The 25,698-nt window shown below is 42.2% G+C and overlaps 1 protein-coding gene and 1 non-coding gene across 5 annotated transcripts in view; one reads left to right on the plus strand and one right to left on the minus strand.

The window, feature by feature from the left end:
* Positions 1 to 2,274: 2,274 nt before the first annotated feature.
* LOC116658075 lies at positions 2,275 to 2,335 on the plus strand. Its single transcript, XR_004313276.1, has one exon. It is a non-coding gene; the product is annotated as a small nucleolar RNA SNORD44 (small nucleolar RNA).
* A 10,046-nt stretch (positions 2,336 to 12,381) lies between these two features.
* LOC102522252 (probable ATP-dependent RNA helicase DDX60) overlaps positions 12,382 to 25,698 on the minus strand; it is a 71,415-nt gene continuing 58,098 nt past the window's right edge. For 2 of the 4 annotated variants that reach the window (XM_032461676.1, XM_032461675.1), the window contains 8 exons: positions 24,894 to 24,998; positions 24,485 to 24,626; positions 22,813 to 22,934; positions 20,911 to 21,058; positions 19,485 to 19,627; positions 15,537 to 15,688; positions 14,268 to 14,330; positions 12,382 to 12,892 (listed from right to left, as the gene is read on the minus strand). In XM_032461676.1, coding sequence (XP_032317567.1) covers positions 12,823 to 12,892; positions 14,268 to 14,330; positions 15,537 to 15,688; positions 19,485 to 19,627; positions 20,911 to 21,058; positions 22,813 to 22,934; positions 24,485 to 24,626; positions 24,894 to 24,998 — 945 coding nt within the window. In that variant the 3' untranslated portion in view covers positions 12,382 to 12,822. The other 2 variants (XR_004313042.1, XM_032461677.1) reach the window with 2 other exon arrangements.

Here is a 25,698-nt window from a genome sequence, read left to right on the forward strand (position 1 = left end):
ACCTTAACTCCTGATACCTGACCTTCCCCCATCCGGAACTCCTGATCCTGAACCTCGCCATCACCTTGTCCCTGTCCCTGCCTCTGACCCCATATCTTTGACATCTGACCGTTACCGTGACCCTGTCATTGACCCTCTGACCCTGACCCTGACCCTAACCCCTAACCCCTAACCTTGACCCTGACCCTGAACCCTACCCTGACCCTACCTACCTACCCTAACCCCTAACCCTAACCGTAACCCCTGACCCTGACCTCTAACCGTTACTGTGTCTAACCCTAACCCTAACCGTAACCTTTACCCTAACCCTAACACTGACAGTAACCCTGAGTTTAACCCGAACCCTGAGACTAACCCCTAACCTTAACCCTACACTATCCCTAACCCTAAAGCCTAAACCTAACCCTTAACCCTAACTCCTATCCCTGACCTTAACTCCTGATCCTGAACCTCACCATCACCTTGTCCCTGTCCCTGCCTCTGGCCCTATACCTAGCCATCGGACCGTTACCGTGACCCTGTCATTGACCCTGACTCTGACCCTTGCCTGTGACCCTGGCCCTTTTCCTGACCCCTGATCCTGGCCTGACTACTGACCCTGGCCCTGTCCCTAACTCTTGCCTCTTGCCTAATCCCCTGGCTCTGTTCCTTAACCTAACCCTAACCCCTGACCCTGACCCAGAGTTATTCTATATGGGTGATTGGAGCCTCTTCCTCCTCCTCCATCCTCTTCTTCCTCATCACTACCCTCCTCCCTCCCCTTTCTCTCTCTACTTCTTGTCTCTCTTTGTTGTCAAAGAAATCCCTGTTCAAACACTAGCTCAACACAGTCTAAACAACAACTTCATAGGCCACACATGAGGAAGAATATACAGAAATTTCATTAAAATATTTCAGAAAAGTCACTAAACAAAAAATACCAGAGTAGACTCCTAAAAACCTAAACCCTGAGATGGAGTAAATTCCAGAATTATCATATTATTGTATTCAAAGTGTATTGTGCTCAACAAAAATTTATGAAGCATAAAATGAAAAGTGAAAGTATACCCACTGACTAGATGAAATTATCAGTTACTATCCCTGAGAAACACGAAAAAGTATAAGACATATCAAACAAACACCAAAATGGCAAATGTAGGTCCTTCCTTCTCAGTAATTACTTTAAATCTGAATGTATTAAACTCTCCAATCAAAAGAAAAAGCCTAGAAGAATGGGTTAAAAAAATACATGCTCCAACATTTACTGTCTATAAGAGCATCACTTTAGAGCCAGACACAAAAAAGTGGAAAGTGAAAGGCCAGAACAAGCCATTCTATGCAAACGGTAAACAGAAGAGAGCTGGGGGGGCTGAACTAGTATCAGATAAAATGGACTATACGTCAAACCAGTTACCATGAAACAAATAAGACATTATGTATTGATAAAAGGGTTTTGGAAGATTTCACACTTATCTAGAAGATGTAATAAACATCTAGACCCCAAATAGCAGAGCCCCCACATACATGAGGCAGAACTAAAGGGAGAATGTGACGGTTCTAAAATAATAGTTGAAGACTTCAGTACCCCTTTCAATAATGCATGGAACATCTAGACAGAAAATCAGTAGGGAAATGAGTGAATTAACACCATAAAGCAACTAGACCTCACAGACATATTCAGGAGGCTACACCCAACATCAGCAAAATACACATTCTTCTTATAAGCAGATCAGACATTCTCCAGAAGAGACCATAAGTTAGGGCACAAAACAAGTTTCAATATATTTAAAAATGTAGAAGTCACACAATGTCTTTTCAGACCACAATGGAATGAAGCTAGAAATCATTTACAGAAGGAAAACTGGAAAACTGACAAATATTTGGAAATTAAATCACACATAAACAATGAGTCAAAGAAAAAACATCACAGGAAAATTAGAGAACAAAGACAAATGACAGTAAAAGCAAAATATACCAAAACCTATGGAATACAGAAAAAAATAGTGCTCAGAACGAATTTATACCAGTTACTCCCTAATCTGAAAAAGGTGGAAGATCTCAAATCAGCAGCTGACTCTTACACCTTAAGGGACTTGAAAGAGTGTGACCTAAAACCTAGGAGAAGGAAGGAAATCATAAAGATTAGTGTGATGGAAAATGAAATAAAGAATGGAAAAATGGTATCAGTGAAACACTAGTTGAATCTCAGAAAAGATCAGCAAACTGACAAATCTTTAGCTAGACTGACCAAGGGGGAAAAAAGATGGAAATAAATAAAATCAGAAATGAACATGGGCTGTGTGATGATAAGCAAATACTGAGTAAACACAAAGGTCTTAATTAGCTCTATCTGATCAGAAAAAAAAAAAAAAAAGGAAATGAACATGGAGACAGTTCTACCGATGCCACAGAAATAAAAAGGATGACAAGAGGTTACTATGAACAACTGACTCTAAACCAAACAGATAATTCAGATTAAATGGATAAATTCCGGGAAATACACATATTATGAAAACTGATTGAAAAATAGAAAACCTAATAAAACCCATACTAAATAAATAAATTGAGTCAGCTATCAAAAGCATCTCAACAAAGAAAAACCCAATCGGCTGGCTTCCCTGGTGAATTCTACCAAACATTTCAAGAGGAATTAACACCGATTTTTCTTCAGACTCTACCAAAAAATAGAAGAGGAAGAAATACTTTCTAACTCTTTCTATAAGGCCCGTTTTATCCTAATACCAATACCAGACTAAAAAATCAGAGGTAAAGAAACTACGGGCCAATATCCCTTACGAATATAGATGCAAAAATCCTCAACAAAATACCAGCAAACTGAGTCCAAAAATTTATTTAAAGGGTTACACACTAGGACCCTGTGAGATTTATCCCAGGAACGATTCAACATTAGAAAATCAATCAATATAACACACCATATCAACAGAATAAAGGGGAAAAGCCACTAGATCACCTTTCATAAAGACAGGCAGCAAACTAGCAACATAAGGAAACTTACTCAACATGACAAAGGACATTTAGGAAAAGCTCACAGTGAACATCAAATTCCATGATAAAAGGCTGAAAGTTTTTTCCTTAATCAGGAACAAAACAAGGATGTCTGCTTTCACTGCTGCTATTCAGTATTTACTAGTAGTACTGGCCAGAGCTGTTAGGTAAGAAGAAAAAGGAGGCATTCAAATTGGGAAGGAAAAAGTAAAACTCTGTCTGTTCACAGATGATGTGATTCCCATGGGTCGAAAATGCTGAAGACTCCACAAAATAACTTAGTATCAGAGCTAATAAAGTTAGCAAAGTTATAGAGTACAAAATCAACACTCAAAAATCAGTAGAGTTTCTACACGAAAGCAAGGCACTTCCTGGAAAGAATATTATGGGGAAGGGTCTAGGTGTCAGAGCACATGTAAGAATAAAATACCTGGGAATAAATTTAACAAGGGAGGTCAAAGACATGCACACTGAAAACTACAATATTGCTGAAAGAAATTAAGGAAGACCTACAAAATGGAAAGACATCCTGTGTTTATGGATTGAAAGACTTAATATTGCTAAGATGCCAATACTACTCAAAGTCATCTATAGATTCATCGCAATTTCTATCGAAATTCTCACAGCCTTTTTTGCAGAAGTGGAAAAGATAATCCTCAAATGCATGTGGAATTACAAAGGACATTGAAAAGCCAGAACATACTGAATACAAAGAAAGTTGAAAGACCCACACATTTCATGAGCTACAGTTGTCAAAACAGCATAGTACTGGCAGGAGAACAGACATGTAGGTTAATGGTACAGAACTGAAAACCTAAATAAACTCACACACCTAGGGCCAGCTGGGCTTTGGCAAGGTTAGGAAGAATTCAACAAGTGGCACTGGGACAACTGTGTACTCAGATGCACATGAATGAAGCCGGAACCTTATCTCACACCATATGCCAAAATTTATCAAAACGGATCAACAATCTACATACAGGAGCTAAAACTGGTAACATTCTTAGAAAAAAACATAGGGATAAAGCTTCACGACCATGAACTTAGGAAGGGATTCTTGGATACGACACCAAAAGCATGAGTAACAGAAGAAAAATTAGATAGGTTGAATTTCATCAAAAGTAAAAAAAAAAAAAAAAAAAAAAAAAATTGTGCACCAAAGACATTATCAAGAAAATGAAAAATTAACATACAGATTAGGAGAAGATAATTTCAAGTCGTGTATCTGATAAGGGTCTAGTAGCCAGAATATAAAAGGACTTCAACTCAACAACAAAAAGGAAAACAACGTAAGTTTTAAATGGGTAAAGGACTTGAATAGACATTTCTCCAAAAAATATATACATCTCTTTCATGACATGAAAATACGCCCAACGTCTTTAGTGTTCAGGGAAATTAAATCAAAACCACTTCACACCCACTAGAATGGCTGTAATTTTTAAAAAGGAAAATAACAGGTGTGGTGGGGCTGCAGAGAAATGAGAACTCTCGAACACTGCTGGTGGTCAGGTAAAATGGTTCAGTTGTTGTGGAAAATATTTCAGTGGTTCTAAAACAGTTGAACAGAGTTACTATATGAGCCAGCAATTCTACCCATCAGTATGTACACAAGAGAACTGAAAACAGGGACTCAGACAAGTGCAAGTACAAGCACGTTCACCAAAAGAAGAAGCAACCCAACACCCATCACCTGGATAAGCTGTTTACATACAAACAGCAGAGTGAAATCCAGCTACAAAAAGGCGTCAGATACTGATGACGTTACAACATGGGTGAACCTTGTCCAGTGATATTAAATATCCAGACTAGATAAACCTGCAAGATGGAGAACAGAGACAGAGGATGAGGGGAGAGACGGGGCTCAGACTTCTGTGGGCTAATGAAAATGTTTAATAACCAGATAGAGGGGGTGGTTCCCCTTTATGAATGCAACAAATGTCACTGAACTGTTCACTTTAAAATGTTCAAGTGGGGAAAGGCAGTCTCTTCAACACATGTTTGAGCTTTGCAAATATTAAATACTCTATATTAAGATAGATTAAAAAAAAGCTTCTTCTGTATAGCACAGGGAACTGCACTTGATATCTTGTAATAATATTTAATGAAAAAATTATGAAAATGAATATATGTATGTACATGTTAAAAATAAAATTGAAGTTAAATTCATTTCTGGAAAAAAAAAAAAGGAAGAAATATTGGTGCTGGGAAAATGGGACAGCCACATACAAAAGAGTGAAACCGGGCCACTCTTCCATGCCAAATACAGAAATAAATTCACAGTGGATTAAAGACTTACATGTAAGACCCGAGACCGTAACACTCCTGGAAGAGAAACCCAGGCAGCACACCCTTTGTTCAGTCTTGGTGACATTTACTTTGGGTCTGTCCTTCAGGCAAGGGAAACAAAAGCAAAAAGAAACAAATGAGACTTCACCAAAAGAGCCATGACACGGCAGGCAGGGCCGTCTGCTGGACGGAGAGCACATGGGCTGACTGTGTCTTCTTGCTGATCTTTGCTGATCTTGGGCTGCAACACACAACATTTCTGGCAGCTCTGCATCAGACAAATTTGTAGATGCCGCTTTTCTGACAGAATTTGCTCATTTTATGTCTTTGTCTCACACTTTCTTAATTCTCACAGAATTTCAACTCCTCCACTAACAAAGAGTATGGCTCACTGCAGGCTCAGGTGCTGGTTAGCATTTTTTAGCAATAAAATATTTTAAGTTAAGGTGTGTACATTGTTTTTTTAAGACGTAATGTTATTTCACACTTAGCAGACCATAGTACAGTGTAAATGCAACTTCTATATGCATTGGTAAACCAGAAAAGTGTGTGACTTGCTTTATTATGATATTCATCTATTGCATTGGTCTGGAACCAAACCTGCAACAGCTCAGAGTTATGCCTGTATTTGCAAATGATATATCCAATAAGGGGCTAATATCCAAAATATTTTTAAAAACTCACACAACTTGATACGAAAAGAACAAACAATCTGATTAGAAAATAGGCAGAGTAAGTGAGCAGGCATTTTCCCAAAGACAAGCATAAGGCTGACCAGCACATGAAAAGATGCTCAATGCCACTGAACATCAGGAAAATAAAACTCAAAACCACTGTAAGATCCCACCTCACACCTGTCAGAACGGCTGTCATCAACAAGACAAGAAACCGTAAGTGTTGGCGAGGGTGTGGGGGAAAGGGGGCCCTCACACACTGCTGGAGGGACTGGAAATCGGAGCAGACGCTGTGGAGAACAGCATCTGATGAGCACTTTTGTGTTTCCCTTTCTAGTAGGTCCCAAAAGGGAAAAGACCATCTAGTAGGGAAGCTATTCCATGTGGTTTTTAAAGCATTTAGATAAAAAGGAGGGAGATTCGGGGCCAAACGGTTGGTCTTGCAATGAGGAAAAGGCAAACTGTGTTGGAGGACACTGTCCACTCGCTCAGTTTGGCCAGATCACTAACGGTATAACACATGGACAGAAAGCAGACACCACGGCTCTGAAGCTGGGCTGATGCTGGACCACAGAGGAAGGAGGGACAGCTGAGGGTGACCCACGCTGCCTCGCTCTCTCTCTGGTGCCAAGGTGGGGGGGAGGGGTGTCAGGGTGGCCCCAGGACACAGGGGGAAGCACAGGGGTGGTGGGTCCCCCACCTCTTGGATGTACGGGAGGCAGTGAGGAGACCTGGAGAACTCACTGCCACGTCACCCCGCCCCCCTCCAGGTGTCTATTCCCGTTTCTGAGGTGTCCGGGGCTTTCTGCTGCAGGAAGAAAGAGCCAGGAGGCACAGGGCTGCTCTGTCCTGGATTTTTAATTAAAAGGATGGAAGATTTGGACATGTTGGGGAAAGTCGGATTCTGTAGTTTTCACAGTGAACCTGGGACAAGAGAAAGCTTCTCCTCGTTGGCTTGCCACCCTGGTCCCCACGGCCACGTGTGCCCAGGTCAGGCAGCCTCCTGCCAGGTGCGTGAGACCTCCGTGGCTGGAGAATTTTCGGAAAGCCGGTTTCTGCTTCTCCCCATATTCTTTCTTGATCCTGTTTTATGTCCTCCTGCTGAACAAAGGCTCAGCCTGTCACCTGTGCAGATGTCTCAAGTGGTCGAAGTCCCTCCTCAGTTCCGCACTTATTAGGGGAAGTGATGTCTCATCAGCGTGTATGATGTAAAACCAAATTAGCTCTTGTTACTTGTGTGGGCGTGCCGGGACGAAACCAAGTCTAACCTTGTATTAACAGACGGATCGATCGTGCCTGTCCCACACAGCCTCGTTGACGCTGGACGTGAAAACAAGGCTTTCCTGTACCCACTGCGGCTGGACGTGGTCCTGGAAACCAAGGAATGCGGCTCTGGGGCTGCAGTTACTGCTGTCTGGACGCAGCTCTGAGTAGACACCTAGCCCCTGGGGAGGAATGCTCGCTCGTTCCCCGGCCCCGGCCAGCTTTGTGCTAGTTGGATGTGCAGTTAGTCAACACTGAGGCTGAAATAAAACTCAGTTTAACAAATGGTATCTTCAGCTGGCACTGCGGTTTATTTTGCTAGATTCCTATAATAAATGTTTCATGGCTCCATGTTTTTTCCCCAGAACCTTTGAGCCACAAGTGGTTAAAGTCACCCAGTCTGGTTTCTCACCTTGGTCTTCACAGCTGCCGACATTTTTCCATCAAAGAAACTGCCACACTAGTTTTAGGGCTTTATTATGGGATGAAATGGAGAACAGGAGACCCGAGGGAGCGTCTCCAGAGCAGGCTGCAAAGGGAGGGAGGGAGAGAGAGAGTGTGTGCGTGTGTGACCTTGAGGACAGGTCAACAGCGCTCACCAACCTGAGTAACAGAGAGAAAGGAGACTGAGAAAGAAATGAACAGAGTGTCAGGGACCTGTGAGGCCACCCACAAAAGCCGACACTCATTCTGCTGGAGTCTCAGAAGGAGAGGAGAAAGGGTGGGGCTCAAGAGATACGTAAAGAAATAATGGCTGAAAACGTCCCAAATTAAGCAACATGAACCCCCAGAGTGAAAAAGCTAAAAGAGCCCCAAATAAGAAAAAGAAAAATCAGGCAAAGAAAACATCATAATTAAACTTCTGAAAACTACAAAGTCTTGAAAGCAGAAACTGCCCACAGCCCACAGTGCCCCCCATGCAGGTGCCAGGGGCCATCTCATCAGAAGCCACGGTGGCCGGAAGAAGTGGCACAATGTTTTTCAACAACTGAAATTTCTAAAAACCCATGAATCATAAATTCTACACCCAGTGAAAATATTCTTTGGGATGGAAGAGGAAATAAAAACTGTCTATCGAAGGAGAATGACCGAATGGGTCACCAGCAAACCTACCCTCCAAGAACAGGAAAAGGAAATTCTCTAGCTGAAAGGAAAGGTTCACAAGAGAAAGTGTGAGCCTTCAGAAAGGGAAAAAGACACTCAGAATGAGTAAAAATAGGGGTAAATAGAATATTCTTCCCATGAGCTTATTAAATCATACTTAATGGTTGAAGTAAAAATGTTAACATCACCTGATGCGGTGCTCAGTGTATGTTGAGAAAACACTTACAACGATTCCACTTAGAAAGTGGGAAGGGTAAAGGGGCCTGAGTAACAGTGTGGGTAAGACCTCGCCACCTGCGGACTGTGGTAAGTTACAATGTATGTTGCAACCGCTAAGAAAACGGTACAGAGTGGTATATCAGTAAATCAACATGGAATCCAAACATTTTCAGGTAATTCACGGGAAGGCAAGAAAAGAGAAACAGAAGAAAAAGAAACAGAGGAAGCATGAATATTAACAGCTTATTTCTAACAGCTCAAACCTGGAAGCAACCCAGTGCTTCAGTGGGCTGAACGGGGTAACAAACAGAGGGACGTCCAGACTGGAGAACACGACTCGGTCATAAAATAGCACACTGTGGACAACATGCAAGCGCTTGGACTGGCCTCGAGGGAGTTACACTGACTGAAAAAAGCCAACCACACCTGTAGGAGTCTATTTATATGGGTCTTGAAATGGTAACATCGCAGAAATAGAGAACAGCCGGTGGTGGCCAGGGGTTAGGGACAGGAGGGTTGGGCACACAGCACGAGGGGGTAGGGGGGTGGGTATGAGATCTGGTGGGAAGGAAAAAGGGGAACAGAAGACAGTGGGGGGAGACTGTGGTTATAAAAGGGCAGGAAGAGGGTTCTTTGTGCAATGGGACGGTTCTGTGTCTTGACTGTGGTTGTGGGTACACTAACCTACACGTGCAACACAACTGCGCAGAACTAAATGCTCACACACAAATGAGAGCATGGGAAACCGACGAAATCTGAGCAACAGACTCCATTTCTATCGACTTCCTGGTTCTGATACTGCACTATATGCAAGCGCCTAGCATTTAGGAGACTGGGGAAAGGCCTCATGGGTCTCCCTATGTTACTTTTGAATTATCTCTTGTAATGGACACATAACTTACATAGAACATTAGTGCCAGGTCCACAATATGATGATTCACTGTAAGTTTATGTTGTGAAATGATCATCATGTTGTCTAGTTAGCATTCACCACCACACAGTTATAATTTTATTTTCCTGCAATATTTTAAGATTTACTCTCTCAGAAACTTTCAAATACAGCTGACCCTTGAACAACATGGGTTTGAACTGCACAGGTCCACTTATACTTGGATTTTTTTTTTTGATAAATATACAGTCGTTCCTCCAAATCCTCAGGTGCTAAATCCACAGATTCAACCAACCAGGGTACATGTGCTCTGCTTACTCCCTGCACTTGGCTGGATCTGCAGATGCAGGATCCCTGGAAACAGACAGCCCACTCCGGGACTTGGGCATCCGTGGATTCTGGTGTCTGCAGAGGGTCCTGGAACCAACCCCCTGGAGATTCCAAGGGACAAGTGTGTACAACACAGTATTATTTACTATAGTCACCATGCTGTACATTACATCACAAGACTTATTTAGAACTGAAAGTTTGTACCTTTTGACCCACTTCGCCTGTTTTTGTCCACCCCCTACCTCCTGCCTATGGTAACTACCAATCTCTTCTCTGTATGAGTTCATTTTTTGTTTGTTTAGATTCTACATGAGCTCATACGGTCTTTTGTCTTTATCTGATTTATTTCACTTAGCATAATGCCCTCAAGGTCCATCCACGTTGTCACTAATGGCAAAACTTCATTCTTTTTTATGGCTGAATTTTACATATGTACATAACATTTTATCTATTCGTCCATCAGTGGACACTGGTTGATCTGTGCCCTGGCTATTGGTAACATCTATCTATTCATCCCTCGGGAAACACTGGTTGTTTTGTCTTGGCTGCTGTAAATGATGCTGCGGTGAACATGGAGGTGCAGATATTTTTCCAAGTTAGTGTTTCCATTTCCTTCAGATAAAAACCCTCAAGTGGGTCACATAGTCACTTTATTTTTAATTTTTGGAGGAATCTACATACTATTTTCCACAGGGGCTGCACCAATTTACATTCCAGCTAACAGTGCATGAGGGCTTCCCTTTCCTCCACACCCTCTCCAGCACTTGCTACCTCTTGTCTTCCATGGACAGGCCACTCTGGCTGGTGTCAGGTGATGTCTCACTGTGGTTTAGATTTGCATTTCCCTGATGATTAGCAATGCTAAGCATCTTTTCGTGGGCTTTTTTTTTTTTTTTTGGGGGGGGCCATTTGTATGTCTTTTGAGAAAATTTCTATTCAGATCCTCTGCCCAATTTTCAATTGAGTATTTGGGGGTTTTGGGGGATTGAGTTGTATGAGTTCTTTATTTTGGTTATTCACCCCTGAGCAGATGCACGGTCTGCAAACACCTCCCATTCTGCAGGCCGCCTTTTCATTCTGACGGTTTCCTTTGTTGTGCAGAAGCTTTTTAGTTTGATGTCATCCCTTTCGTTGATTTTACTTTTGTTGCTTTTGCTTTTGTCAGATTCAATAAATCATTAACAAAACCTGTGTCAAGGAGCCTTACCCTTAGTTTTCCTCTAGGAGTTTTAAGATTTCAGGTCTTATGTTCACATCTTTAATTCACTTTAAGTTACTTTTTATGTAGGATAACGGTCAGTCTTATTCTTTTGCCTGTGGCTGTCCAGTTTTCCCAACACCTATTTACTGAAGAGACTGTCCCTTCATATTGTATATTCTGGCCTCCTTTGTTGTAAATTAACTGACCACACATGCATAGGTTTATTATTTCTCTTAATACCATATGAACCCACAATTTTCTCTAAATAAAAACTTTTGATAAATGGGTCTTCCAGAAAACCGTTCATAAGCCCAATGCAAATACGATTTTCCCTCTTTTGGGGAAAAAGATGGGAATAAATTATTGTGGTAATAATGATTTTCCAGTAAATCACAGCAGAGTCTCTGTACATATTTCTCAAGGAAAAATTCCACATGATCACAACTGGAGCAGAAAATGCTTCCAGAGCCTGTGCAAACTCACTCTTCGTAAGTTGTTAACAGTTACTCTTTAAAGTTGTTGCTAAAAATCAAAAAGGAAGCTGCCCATTAGACACACCTCAAAGAGGTCAGGTGTAACTTCCTCTTTTAAAAGAGCATCAGGTTGCAAGAAATAATCTTATTCTCCTCCTAAAAGTCAGGGACTCAGATTGGCTCAGTCAGATGTGAAAAGAAGAAACTTCACGTCCCCATCAGATTTACGAAGCTACAAGTAAGGGGTGGAGACCCATGTAATAATAGATGAATACTGTGTATCACTGTCTGAAACAGAGATAAAGGGGCAGCAGAGGCCACATCGGTTTCCAGGTGTCTTCGTGCTCAGAAATTCTTATGAGGCATGTTATCAGTTTAGCCCAAAGAAAGCAGGGACCCCTTATGTGGCACACACAATGCTGGGGAGACAGAATATTCCTCCATCTCCAGATAAAATGAACCACAGGTGTTTTCCAAGTTGATGCAATCTGTGTAGAAATAATGCCACACAAGGGGCCATCTGTCATAAGACATCAGGACAGCAGGAGACAGCAGACTTCCAGCTCTGAGGACGAAAGGCTCTGTTCAAATTTAGGGTCTAAAATAGGTTCTAGAACTATAATCCAAGGTGAGGCTGGGAGGAACAGTGATTATACATAAGCCACGTTACATAAAATGCAAACACTGTGTAAATGGACTGAAAGATGCATAGATTTAACACGAAGAGGCCAATGGTAAATAAGACTAAACCTCTTTTTGTTTGTGGTTCTTCAGTCACTTACATACAATTAAAATCAAGCTAAAACATCAGTTATGTTTCACTATAAAGCATCACAGAATTTATGCCTAAAGTCTCATTGCGTTTTATAAAAAGGAGTTTCATTCACTGGCAGGTGCTCTCCTAACAGCCATGTATCTAAGTCACGCCATCACATGTAAATTAATCAGAGAGTCACATTTCAACTTCAGGGCACTGTAATTATTTATTCTAATCTTAACAGAATTTTTACAAATTACAAGCGAGAAAAGAAATGCTGAGAATGTAAGACCAGCTTAGGCCTCACAGAGCAAAACTGGTTCTTCCACCACAAGCAAAATCCTCACTGTTTCTCAGTCGATCACATGCCAGCCAAGCCTGTGAGCATCATCACTAAGCTGTGCAGAGAAGCCGAGATCCAGAGACAGGAAACAGTTCATCCCAGGGGCCCAGGAGAAAGCACGGCAGGGCGGTCACAGCCCCAGCTCAAAGCCTCACTCTCCCTACTCCATCCTGCACATGTTCCTAACAAGACTGCATCAGAATCAGAAATTATGACTTGAAAAACGTCCATGGCCGTCCTCCAAGTGGTCTGGGTAAGACTTTGTTTTCAGATTTTTTTAAATTTTTCAAAAAAGGTTTCATCTCAGCTGCTCAAATGCTAAGACCACGTTGTCCTCTTCATTTCCACACAGTTCCGCATAAGAGATGCTGGAAATGGAAATACAGGGACAGGTAAAAAGTGCCCATGCTGCTGAGATTCAGGGCCAGAAGAGCTCTCCCTGGGGAGGCAGAGTGAAGTAAACCCCACTAGATGATGAAAGACTGACAAGGAGCATATGTATCTCAGAACCCTGTACGTCCATCCACACAGACCACACAGACGTGCATACGTGCACACAGGCATGTACACACATGCATACATGCACGTGTGCATGCAGACATATGTATATGCATGCACCCACACACACACGTACACCCACAGGCAACTACCTCTACAAAAAAGCAAAATAATCCTCCCGTGACCTAGAGATGTGAGCAAATACAGAACACAGGGGTGTGGTGAATAGAGTAACGGTCCTCCAAAGGGGTCCACATCCTAATCCCTAGACATGCAGAAACTGGTGGGTCACATGGAGAGTCAGGGCTGCTAATGCGAAGTGAAGTTCTAATCAGCTGAGCTTGAGATGGAGATTAACCCGGAGGGACCAGCTGGTCCACTGTTGTCACAAAGGACATCCTAAGTGGAAGAGGGAGGTGGAAGGGGTGACGTCAGAGGGGCCTGACGTGAGCCTCTGCCCCCAGTGCTGCTTTGAGGGCAGAAGGGGCCTAGATCAAAGCTTCTAGAAGCCAGGAAAAGACAAACAGACTGTCCCAGAGCCTCTGTCATGCAGCCCTGACACCCTTGCTTTTGCCCAGGGAGACCCCTTTTAGACATGAGACCTCAGGATCGGTAGGGTCATGAAGCTGTGCTGGTTTAGATACACCATGTGTGATCACCAGTTACAGCCTGTGTAAGAAACTGACAGTGAGGGTGACAAGAATGGAGAGAGGAAATCCAAGAAAGGGCAGTCTGGCTGGGCCTGGTCAGGGACTAGGGACACTGCATCAGGCTCTGTCATTAGCCTGAGGCCCAGCGTCTCCCTGGTGTCCTCACGGACCCACAGATGTAACATGACATACAGGTTCCCACTCACTGTTCCCGGCTCTCAGCCCCCACACATTCCTCCTCACCCCCCGCGTCACCTGTGTGTCATTAACTATAACAGGAACCTGGGATGTGGAGCTGAGGCTGCCAGGGTCTAGGGGTTCTTGAGGCTTTGAGCTTTGATGCCTGTTGGTGCCGCGTGTCTGGGCTGAGGCTCTGGGCCTGGGTGAAACTTAATTTCGAGTGGACTTTGGAATTAGTTCTATTATAGAAACAATGCAACAGTGTTGAGGAAAACTTCTGCAAAGTCCTTGGGGAGCTGAAATGTTTGGCACCTGAAGAGGCTCAGTGGCCCCTGGAAGTACAAGCTCAACATTTTTCAGGTTACCATTAACGTATCGGAATATCTGAACTCAGTATTTAAAATGCATCACACACCTGATAGACTGAATGGTGAGGGCAAAGTCCTTCAACAACTGATAGGCAGCTCCTTCGTTTATCCTAAACAAAACAACATTTTGAAAATTAATGCTATAAAAAATCACGGAATCTCTCATTTCATATTGAAAAGTTGGGTTTGTCAATAACAGATAACTTGTCAGTCGAGATGTATTGACCAAAATACTTTCTGCCACAGACTCCCAAACGATGACCTAATCCGTGGGAAGGAGGGTTGTGAACTCAAGAGTCATGAGTACCACAGCACAGCTCATCCAAGAACACGGGAGGCTGACCTCGGGAGAAAACCCAAGTGGAAAAGATAACATCAGGAGAGTGAATGGGGCCAGTGAGTCAGAGAAGAACCCAGTGGATTACTCACTGGTGTCACAACTTTATTCACAATAATGAGTCACACTTTCAAAAACAATCAACATTGCTCAAGAGGGCAGAAGTTTTAAATACTTGAGTTCAACAGAGATTGTTCCAAATTTTATGTCAAATGCACTTTTAATTTCTGATGGTGTAACAGAATGTCCCCCCACCACACACATCAAGGTGCTTGGTGGCTGGGCCAATTCCTCCACTCCCAGTAAGTCCCAGAGGGTCTACCCCTGAATACAGTTTCTGAAAATGGTTTCCCTGCCAAAGAGTTAAAACAACTGCCATGTTCTCAGTCCTCAGACATGTGAATTATATTTTTTATGTACTTTTCTCAATAACAGTGAGCACAGCAGTATTTATTAGTTACGAGGTTTTGAAATATTTAATAATGAATAAGTAGGACAGTAATAAATAAAAATACATCTGTGGGGATGTGTGAATGTTTCTGTTTGTGGCATACAGCTTTATGTCAAGTGAGTCAGCCTAAGTCCCAAGAGTCTGCTGGTCAACCACAAATAACAATACCACCAAATGTACTATTTTCTCCTGCCATTAGTCCATGAGAAAAAATTCTAGTATATTCAGCATGATGAACCCATGCTTGAAATTGTGAAAAGGCTTTGGTCTAAAATTCATTGTGCTAATTCATGAGATATAAGAAGACATGGAGATGGAGAGGGATATATAAATAGAAACAGAGGCAGAGGTGGGAATGACAGGTGGAGGCAGAGGTGGTGGAGATGGAGATGAAAGAAACAGACGCAGATGTGGACATGGATGTGGAAAGACATGGAGACAGAGGGAGAGGTGGCAATGAGAGAAGCAGGGGCAGCAGTGGAGGTGGAGACAGGGACAGAGACAGAGGGACAGAGAGGTGAAACACACCTGTTGTCTTGGACTAGTCCCAACAAGGAACCGTGCTTGTAGAAATCAAGTGCATAAGCATTGAGCGGCATCCTCCTTCCTTGGTTATCAAGTCTCTGGGGCCACAGCACAGGAGCCGAGATATTACTGATACCGATTGTGCACTGAGTGACCTGAAGAAATAAGATCTTCTTAATTTGTCATTTATGTGTAAAGAATGTTTATGATTTCTTACACTGTGCTTTGTGGTCACGTCCTTCACAGTGAAGGGAGAGGGTGTCTTTCAGACGCAGTGCGCTGGTGCCTTTCCAAGCAAGACTACGGGTGGTTGGCTCCACCTACGAACATCACTCTCACAACACATGGATGAAAACTTCCACCATCCAGCCCCTAGAATAAAGCAAGACTCACCAGGAAAGAAAAGCTACTTGAAAATTTTGCCCTTAACCTAATTGGTGAAGGCAGTATCTCTGTAAGTGGGCCTTCAGGGAGCTGGTGCGGCCTATGTTTCCATAGAAGGGACCCGCTGATCTGAACAATGGCAACACTTCTACAGCCCAAGGGCCAGAATGCAAGGGGAGGGTGGGAAGATGCAGGGAAAGGAGGAAGAAAAATAAGAAGAGGAAGAACGCATCAGTAGCTCTCCACATCTGCGCATTTCTTGGAAACTATCCAGGGTCGAGAACTCCAGACACAGCCAGGAGAGTGCACAGGGGGCAGAACGAGGACTGTCTAAATGCCTTGGGAGTCACTTAGAAAGTTATTATTATTAAAAGTACTTGGAGCATTCTTACTCCATTATGGTCCAGAAAATCGCTTTGACCCCAAAAATCCAGAAGATTCACACTCACAGGAAACTGATGCCCAAGTGTCCCAGACCTCCCTGGTGACCCTGTGAGCAACAGTCAAGATGAGAAACAGACAGAGATCTTCACCAGGAGGAGAACAGAGCAGCAGGTGGTTTTACATTCACACTGCGAACACCATGAAGTAGTGCAAACAGAATAGAGCTTCAGGTCACAACACGGATGCGTCTCACGGCACAGTGCCAACTGCAAAAAAAGCACCTTCCAGGCGACCACAGTAAGTGTTCCTTCACTTTCTGTAAAATTCAAAAGCAGCAAAAATAAAAAGTGATTTTGGAATAGGACATTTTAAAAGGAGCATGAAAAACACCGAGTTTAGGGTAGTTGCTATCCTGGAGAATGAAACAGAGGAGGAGCACACGAGTCCCTGAGTCCGTGGCTGTTCACCATAGTTTGTTTTGGTTTTGGTTTAATTTTTTTGATTGAAGTCTAGTCAGTTTACAATGTTGTGTCAATTCCTGGTGTACAGCATCACATTTCAGTCATACATATACCCACATATATTCTGTTCCCGGCAGTGTGACTGCTTTGTGGCTTTTCTACACACCATTTAAAGATGTGCACATACAGGGGAAGGGGAAGGCAGAGCTCAGAGCACGTGCCTAGTAATCACAAGGTCCTGGGTTCAATCCCCAGTATCACCATTAAACCAAATAAATAAATAAACCTAATTCCATCCACAAAAACTGATGTGCATGTGTGCATATTTGGTATTGCACTAAAACGTGACAAACAATAAAGGCCAGGTTTGAAGGCTTACACTAGTAAATCTGTACCAAGTGAGCTGGGAGAGGCAAAGGGCATGAGACACTCTGGAAACATTCCCTGCTGCGAGACACTTCCCAGTGGGTGCAGTAGGAAGGACCCTTCTGAGCACACCGCCAGCAGCAACTGGGGGTCCAACTCAGCTCCTGTCCTGTCCTTCGCTGTCTCCTAATGGATGGTGACCACATGGGGGTAAGACACAGACATTACATCCTATGAGAACTGTCTGCGTCCCTCTAAACCCCAGGGAAGAGCTTGAATGTGGAAAGGAAGCAAAAGTGAATGGCACATCCTGTCCCTCAGCCAGACTCACTGTATAACAGAGAGAAGGGAAATGATCCAACTTAACTAGTAATATGATGTCTTTTTCAATGTGGTTGGCTACAAACCTCTTACATGAGTAATTAATTGTAATCATACACACAAACTACGGGGGTGGGGGGAGCTTCATAAAAGTACTGCTCTTGTAAACTAAAGTGCAGTCCTTTATTACTACTTTGCCAGAATTCCACATTCTTCAAGGGCGGTTTATTACAAGGCACCAAACCAACGGGGATAAAGACCTACTGCAGCCAGCTCCAGAGGGCTTCACACAGGATCTGAACTGCTGGTCTCCAGTTTGTTTCTAAACCATGCACCTTATCAGTAAAAAAAAAAAAACAAACAAACAAACAAAAAAAACCTCCCTTTCTCACCTCTTGTTTCATGAATGCTTTTTTCTCATTTTATAAAACAAAGTGTCTCCCCTAACTTACTATGATACATTTCCTTGGGGTTTGAAAACGTGCTGAGTAGCAACAAAGGACAAGCTTGCTTTCTTACTGAGAAAGTGGATGGCTTTAAAGACTGTTTCAAACAATCTTTAAAAATTAGGCAGTTTCCAACTACTTGTATTCAACAAAATTGAAGGTGAATCTAATCAAGTTGTTAATTAAGAGAAGATTAAAATATATCTTTACAATCAATTGCTAGGTGATTTGGGGCATATAGCTCATAAGGCATTAGAAGAATTGTTTATTACTGTTATAACGACAATTACTCCATTCTCAGCTACTGAACTATTTGAATAAAGTTTCTCAGAATCTGAATTAAGATTTGATGCTGGAATTCTGTTTCATTCTGAAAACAAGTAAATATTCATCCACAGTTACACGGACTAATTAAAAAAGAAACGGCCTCATTCATCTCATTAATATACACCTTTTCAATACAGTATTAACATTACTTCTAGTAATTACTTCTCCAAATTTGTATTATACTTATGTTTCTGTGGCCAACTGAAAATAAGTATTACATTGAAACTGTATTCTACTTAAGTTAAGAAATATAAATGGTATAGTAACTTCATGTTTAAAAATTTGTTACATTAAGGTAAAAAATATGGGGGAATGCAGAATCTAAACATAAGAGAAAATTTAATTAAATCATTAAATTTTATTCTGGACTGTTTTTTTCATGTGTGTGTGTGTGTGTGTGTGTGTGTGTAGAAAAGGGAGCCCTCATACACCGTTGGTGGGAATGTAAATTGGTGCAGCCACTATGGAGAAGAGTATGGAGGTTTCTCAAAAACCCAAAAACAGAACCACCATTGACTGTTTTTAACTTGCAAGTTATGGGTGTTAAAACACTTTAGTATTTATATTCCATTTTATCCATTTAAAAGAATGATGCAATGCTATTATTTTAACACGTCAACATTTATCTGAAGATGGAACCCAAATCATCTGAAACTGTTTAAATACATGATAAAAGTATGTGTGTCTATTTAAAATTCACAAGGGTCCATATAACTTTTCAAAACTCCTTCCAGTGACACTGGATTATTTTACGTGGCAGAGGACTATCTGCTTCTGGAATAGAATGGAGCTGAGACACTGTAACATCAAATGTGACATAACTTATTTTCTTTCTCAGATTTTGAATTAAAGTATAAATTAAATTTCTACAAGTCTATTCCAACATTCGAATGGATTATCCAGCATATCTGAAATGTATCTGGTTCTTTATACTCCATTTCTGACATCTGAGATCCAGAATATATGGGATTCACAGCACCTACAGCAAGACTGGGAAGCCTGAAGGTCATTTAACGTGCTCTTTTCACAGCAAACCCGTGTCAGTCTCCAGAGAAGTGCTGGTCCTGGATTTCTGTGTAATGGGGCAGGGGTCCTCAGGCCAGAATGAGAAACAAATCGCGCCACTTCCTGGATATTTCTGTTGCTACACCTGGATTTTTTTTTTTCAATTTGGAGAATTTGAAGCCCTTGCTAAACTGCCTACAGCTATACATCCAATTCTTTCGTGAGACTTTTATTTATAAGCCCCATTTTCCACTTACATGGTCCGGAGTTTCTGGATGGAGCAAATCAGCATCAGAGTTCCCAGAGAGACAAGCAAATGGAGAAACGGCTCTTCTCCCTTCCTTGCAGCTCAGCAGGTGAGACACGAGCTGGGAGTCCTCGCACTCTTTACCTGTGAAATCTGACCACAAGAGATTGGATAGATCAGCTTTTAAAATTCAGCCAAACTACCAGGCTTGATGCACCTGCTCTACACCATACTGCTGGGGGGGACAGTCGACTTCCCAGGGCCGACGTCGTATGAAGACCAAACAAGACTGACCACAGTGACTGACACATGTTGGCACATTCAGTAAATGTTAGCTACTAATGTCCTTATCAGTATCATAGAATTTTTTTGATCAACAGGTAATTAAAGGCTAAATTTAAATTCTTGCCCTTTCAGCCCAGAACTGTTGTTATCACCTTGGTACCTTCTCCCACCTGACTTAGGTTTGACCTCAGAATCTTTCTAGACAGGGTGATTCAGGCAGCCACCATCAGCAGCTTTGTAAACAGTGTATGAGAAGACCTATTTTTTTCCATTTCCAGTTTCATGAAGCACCAGATGGTGCATCAAAGTCAGCTCTGCTTTGTGACAGAGGCTACATCCACACACTCCTGTGCTGCCTCCTCCGGGAAGCCCACTGCTATCGTCTGCTTTTGAACATGCTGCTTCCCCCACCTTAATGTTGCCCAGGGAGCTACAAGTCCGCTTCCCTGACTTTTTCCAATGGAGAATGTGACACTGAAATGAAACCAGGAAATTACTACCCACAGTTCTACCCTCTCCCTGTATCCCCATCCCTTTCTCCTTACTTTCCCCTGGGAGAGTTCCACCCAGCAGATCATGAAAAATAAGAACAAAGATTAACAGTGTTTACTGTGGGCTGGGGGGCTGTTTCCAGTCACATGCATTAACTCGGTGACTTAAAGCTCACCTAAGCCAGGGGGATGACGTTACTCTCTCTTACTATCTGCGGAGAAAACTGAGGTGTGAATATGGGGTCACTGGCCTGAGGCCTCACTGCTAACTTGTAGCTAAGCCGGAGTTTGGACCAAGTAATCTGCAGAGTTGACGTCCAAGACCACCAAGCAGAGTGCCTCCCAAGAAAGAAGTGGCAGGAGAGTCTCCAGTGTCTCCTCCTCCCACGGGCACTTACTCCATTTTCCAGGCTTGAACCAAAGGCAACCTTTAATTAAGACGGCTTATAAATGACTCTATTCAATTTCATTCTCCATTGTCCTTTATTTAACTTCTAATAATCATACCTGTTTTTTCTTGAGAAAGCAGAAGGGATGGATCCCCTTGTCCTCAGGTGGACTGAGCTTTCCAGGGCTCTGCTCTTCATCTGGGATCGAACAGTCTAAGGCAAGATGATTCAGCCTCTAAATTGTTCCACAGCAGAGCTAAGACCCACTTACCTATTTTTGACAATGGGAGCTGATGTTCCTGTTTCATGTCCGCCAATTTGGAAACAACCAGCAGGAAGGAGGCAAAGCCCTTGGTGACGTTCACGTTATACTCATCCAGGGCAGCCTTAAAGTCCTCGGGGAGATCCTCCAGGAACACCTGCATCGGCAAGGAGATCATCAAGACGAAACAAAACTGAAGGCCCAGTATTTTTTTCAGAGAGCTCTACAAACCTTCCTTGAAAACTGGAAGTTTGGAAGAAGGGCAAACAACAGCGCAATATAATCCTACAGTTATCCATCTATTCAGTAACGTAACTATTTCATTCTTTCATCTGTGAAACTAACTTGAAACTCATTCTTCTGTTTCTGTGTATGTTATAAAAACCAATACCTCTACTTGTAAATATTTGCTTTTGTGCTACTTAGTGAAAACAATCTTTTAAATAGAAGGATGCCCTCAAATGACAGTGGACTTGGGAATATTTCAAAGAATCTAGTGGCATGTCTGGGGAGCAGCAACCACAGAAAGCCCCTCTGAGCCTGGAATGCACCTCACCTGATTGTGAGGGTTTTAAACTCACACTGGATTTGTCTTGCTAATATTTTCTGATTATTCTTCCATCTACAGTCATGGAAGAGGCACATCTCTAATTTTTTCATGATGTCCTTGTCACGTTCTGATGTTAACTTTAGGCTTTGCTTTCTCTTTTGGTATTCCCTAGAAGAGTCTGTGAAAACCTGGTGTTATTACCATACACTGCACATAAAAATAAACTCAAAATGGATTCAAGACTTAAATGTAAGACCTGAAACTGTAAAATTCCTAAGAGAAAATATAGCAACATTGATTTTGGCCGTAATTCTGTTAACGTGACACCAAAAGCACAGACAACGCAAGTGAAAACACAAGGGGGACGACATCAAACTGAAACCTTCTGCACAGCACAGGGAATAATCAACAAGGTGAAAAGGCACTGCTGGAATGGGAGAAGATACTTCTAAACCATCTACCTGCTAAGGAGATAAGACACAGAAGAATCTAGTACAGCCCAACAGCCAAAAAAGGGGGCAAAGGACTTGAACAGACATCTCCTCAAAGAAGGCACCCCAGTCCCCGTCACGTATGTTAGAAGGTGCTCCACACTAATCATCCCTCACCCTCAGGGAGACGCAGCTCAGAACCAGAGTGAGGCGCCACCTCACACCTGCCAGAAGGGCCGTCACCAAAAGACCAGAGGTTACAAGGGAGGAAGAAAACTCGGGTAACAGAGGATTTGTCTTTCTCTGCCTTCTTTTTGTTCTTCTTAGCCACCTTTTACGAAGATCACCTGGTACAACCAGCCCGCCCCACTCTCTCAGATTCCAGTGAAACACGTAAGTCATCGTGTTTGATGCTGATTCAGTGACAGGGAATCGTGATCGCAGAAAGTGTCGCAAATACAATTGGATGAGTTGCTCTGTGTGTGTCAAGTGGTAACTTCCTAGGTGCCTATTCTAGTATTTTTTTCAGTGAGGACATCACGGTTCACAACATACACTTCCTGTCTGAAGCCCTACCTCAAGGTAAAAAGATCCTAAAAGAACCACATAGTCAATGAGAACTATTAGTTCATTTCATGTATAATTACCTACATTTTTTCTTTAGCCACTGACTGCTATACTTCTATACAATCATATGGAAAACAAGATCAAATTTTTTATCCCATTCTCCTCAAAGCGTTTAATCTTTGGATAGATTTATAGAGACGTGAATTACAGATTAAATTGATTACACTGATTACAGAACGAACAAACTGTTACCCTACAAAACAAATGAATCCTATATTAATAAAATTCTGCTGCTGAATCATTTATGGTAGGATCTATTTAATTATCTTAATTATTTAACATTAACAGGACCATAAATTTTACCTTTGATTGATAAAACTTGAGATTTGCATCTTGGAACTTTGCTGGAATATATCTTCTTCCAAACAGATGTGCCAAGACTAATACTAGCCTTTCCATAACATCTTGAGAAAAACATTTTGAGCCTATACAGAACAAAGTGACTTGTTATATAAACATAAAAAGTGGATTAATCCCATTTTTAATGCTTAAATTGAATGTTATATTGCACTTTATTTCATAGAAACTAGAAATGTGTAACAAATACAGCAACTAAGGAATCTCTAAGGACAGTCTTACTCCTTCTTTGTCCTTCCAGCTGCTCCTTCACCTCTGCATCAGACCCTGTCCTCCAACCACAACCTGCCGTGTCTCCTTACCTGAACTCCTCCTTCTTCAGTCTGTCATCAGTTTTCCTAAAGCATGTAATGACCACATCTCCCCTCCTCGAAAGTCTCTGATTGCATCTCAGTGTCTCATAAACAAAATCCAGTCTCCTGAGTCCAGCACTTAAGGCTTTCCAAAAGTCACCCACCAAAGACCATCTGGCCCCTCCCTGCCTCACCTGCCAGCCACTCATGTCAATACCATCAGCCTGAGTCATTCCCTACCCTTCACATCATGTGAGCATCACATGCAGTGTTAAGAAATGCTACCTTTAAAAGCTTGGGCTCTGGAGTCAGTCTGCTCATCTTCGAATCTTGGCTCAAGATTTGGGGACCAAGGCAACTGATTTAACTTCTCTGTGTTTCAGTTTCATTATTTATGAAATTCCATGTTACCTGCCTCACAGAGCAACCCAATGTTCAACCTCCACGTCTGTAACTGCACACGCCCTGACTCCACCACACACAGCAATAAACACAACCACACTTCTTACTGCCTGAAATTATTTCTCCTCCTACAGAGCCTGTGGGAGACAGAATTTCCTGAGCATCCTTGATTCACAGAACACTGCACATTCAGAGCCTAGTGACACTGTGCAAGGTACATCGTTCCTGCCAGTTAACAACAGAAGATAAAGTCAAGTCATGCTGTGGAAGGCACTGAAATCACCAGCGTCAGAAACTATAACAGATTTAAGGACAAACAGGGAAACATTCCTCTGGGAGATGTTGTTTAAAGATCTATGGTTTAGTTATAAAAATCAAAGGCTTTCATAAAAACTATGTTAAATGAAATTTTAGGTAGAAATTGCAAGTGGAATTCAAAAATTTGCACGTGATATTGCCAAAAAAATATTTAGGGGGAAAACAAGATGCTAGATTGTGCAACTGGTATGGTATCAGCTGTCTAAATACACTGTACAATTATTCAAAGAAAATATTCACAAATATCAACAGTGAGTATTATTTTTAACATAAGGGTTTTCCCTGTCCTTTTTCTAACATGAGCATATATTAGATTTAATTGGAAATGATATTTATCAAAAAAATCATGTATTAAAATGTTCTGAATCCTGGAGTCAAGGAATCTCCAAAATTAGTAACTCGACATTTTTCGACAGCTGCCACAAAATGCAGCTGTCTCCTATATAATCTATATTAGTAGGCATATACCGCTTTATTTTATCTAATTTGGCATCTACATTGTCTGTTCGCTTGTATTTTCCTTGTAGAAACAGTATTCCCAACGTGCTAGCTTCTCCACAGCGCCCGGTGCTGCTTTCAGACCACACGTGGAACACCAAGCTTACCTCTCCTGGTTGGCTGACACAGGTTATGGAAAAGGCCCTTTAGCAGAAAACTGACGAAAACAAGATTGGAAGGCTCGTGATAGTGCAAGTGTGACACCAGTCCAGCAAACCCCATGGGGTTTCCTTCTCGGTCTACATAGCCCTAAAGAACAAGAATCATTTATCAGTTTGACTGCATTCACCACATACATGAATTAATAGATAACTTACTAAATGCCACTTTAAAATAGTACTTAATACCCATATGAGAGAGACTAACAATTACTACCTGGCCCAGCCTTGAGAAGTGTATCAGTCACAAGGAATGTGAGTCACTGAACAGTACCTGTCGGGACTGGAGCCAGCCCAGCCTGCTGAGGATCAGAGCCAGCACCAGTCCTGCTTCAGGGACAGACAAGCACAGTCGTACCTCTTTCACCAGGAACTGCAGTGAAAACAGGAAGTAGAGTTTCAGCATCTCCAGGGCTCGCGGCTGTTTGAAGGCGAGCAGTGAGTGCTTCAGCACCGACAGCACCTGCGGAGGTGAGCGCGTTCATTCGCACCACGCTCGTGTGCGGCACAATCACGAAAGGCAGGTGCACAATTGACACTGACATTTACAATAATGCATCACTATGAAATGAGAGAGAGATGCACAGAGCGGTGAAGAATTTCAGGGAATCGAAAAGTCCAGCAGCAGAACTGACATTCACATGGCATCACTACGGAGCAGAACTCAAACTCTGAGAGTGTGTCAGAGATGTGGGAGGCAAATTCACGTGTTCTCTCATAATGAAGAAAAACAGCAGTGGAGAACAGGACGAGGGTTTTCTACTTAAAATAACTTCTCTGAAAAAGAAACAACAAATTAAAGCAGAGGGAAGTATCGAAGATCTAACTTAAGAAACCTTTTCCTAGTTCCAAAATGACCTGAGCACTGCAGTGCATGTGTACTTACTAACATCACTGGATTGCGCACTGAAAGATGGTTAGGACAGCAAACTTGATGCTAGGTGAGTGTAACCCCAATAAAAACACCTGAGCATGAAGACGGAAAGTCCTCATCATATAATAAGGAAGACATCAATCAAAATTAACAAGAAGGACCCACAAAATAGAAAATCCTGGGGAAAAGAATTTAAAGACTTAAAAATTCATGTAATTACACAGGCAGGAAAAAAAAAAAACAAATTAACGACAAGAAAACAGGAATTAGCATGATTCCTCTAGAGGAG

This window comes from Camelus ferus, chromosome 19, assembly GCF_009834535.1.
Source record: "Camelus ferus isolate YT-003-E chromosome 19, BCGSAC_Cfer_1.0, whole genome shotgun sequence".
NCBI lineage: Eukaryota > Metazoa > Chordata > Mammalia > Artiodactyla > Camelidae > Camelus > Camelus ferus.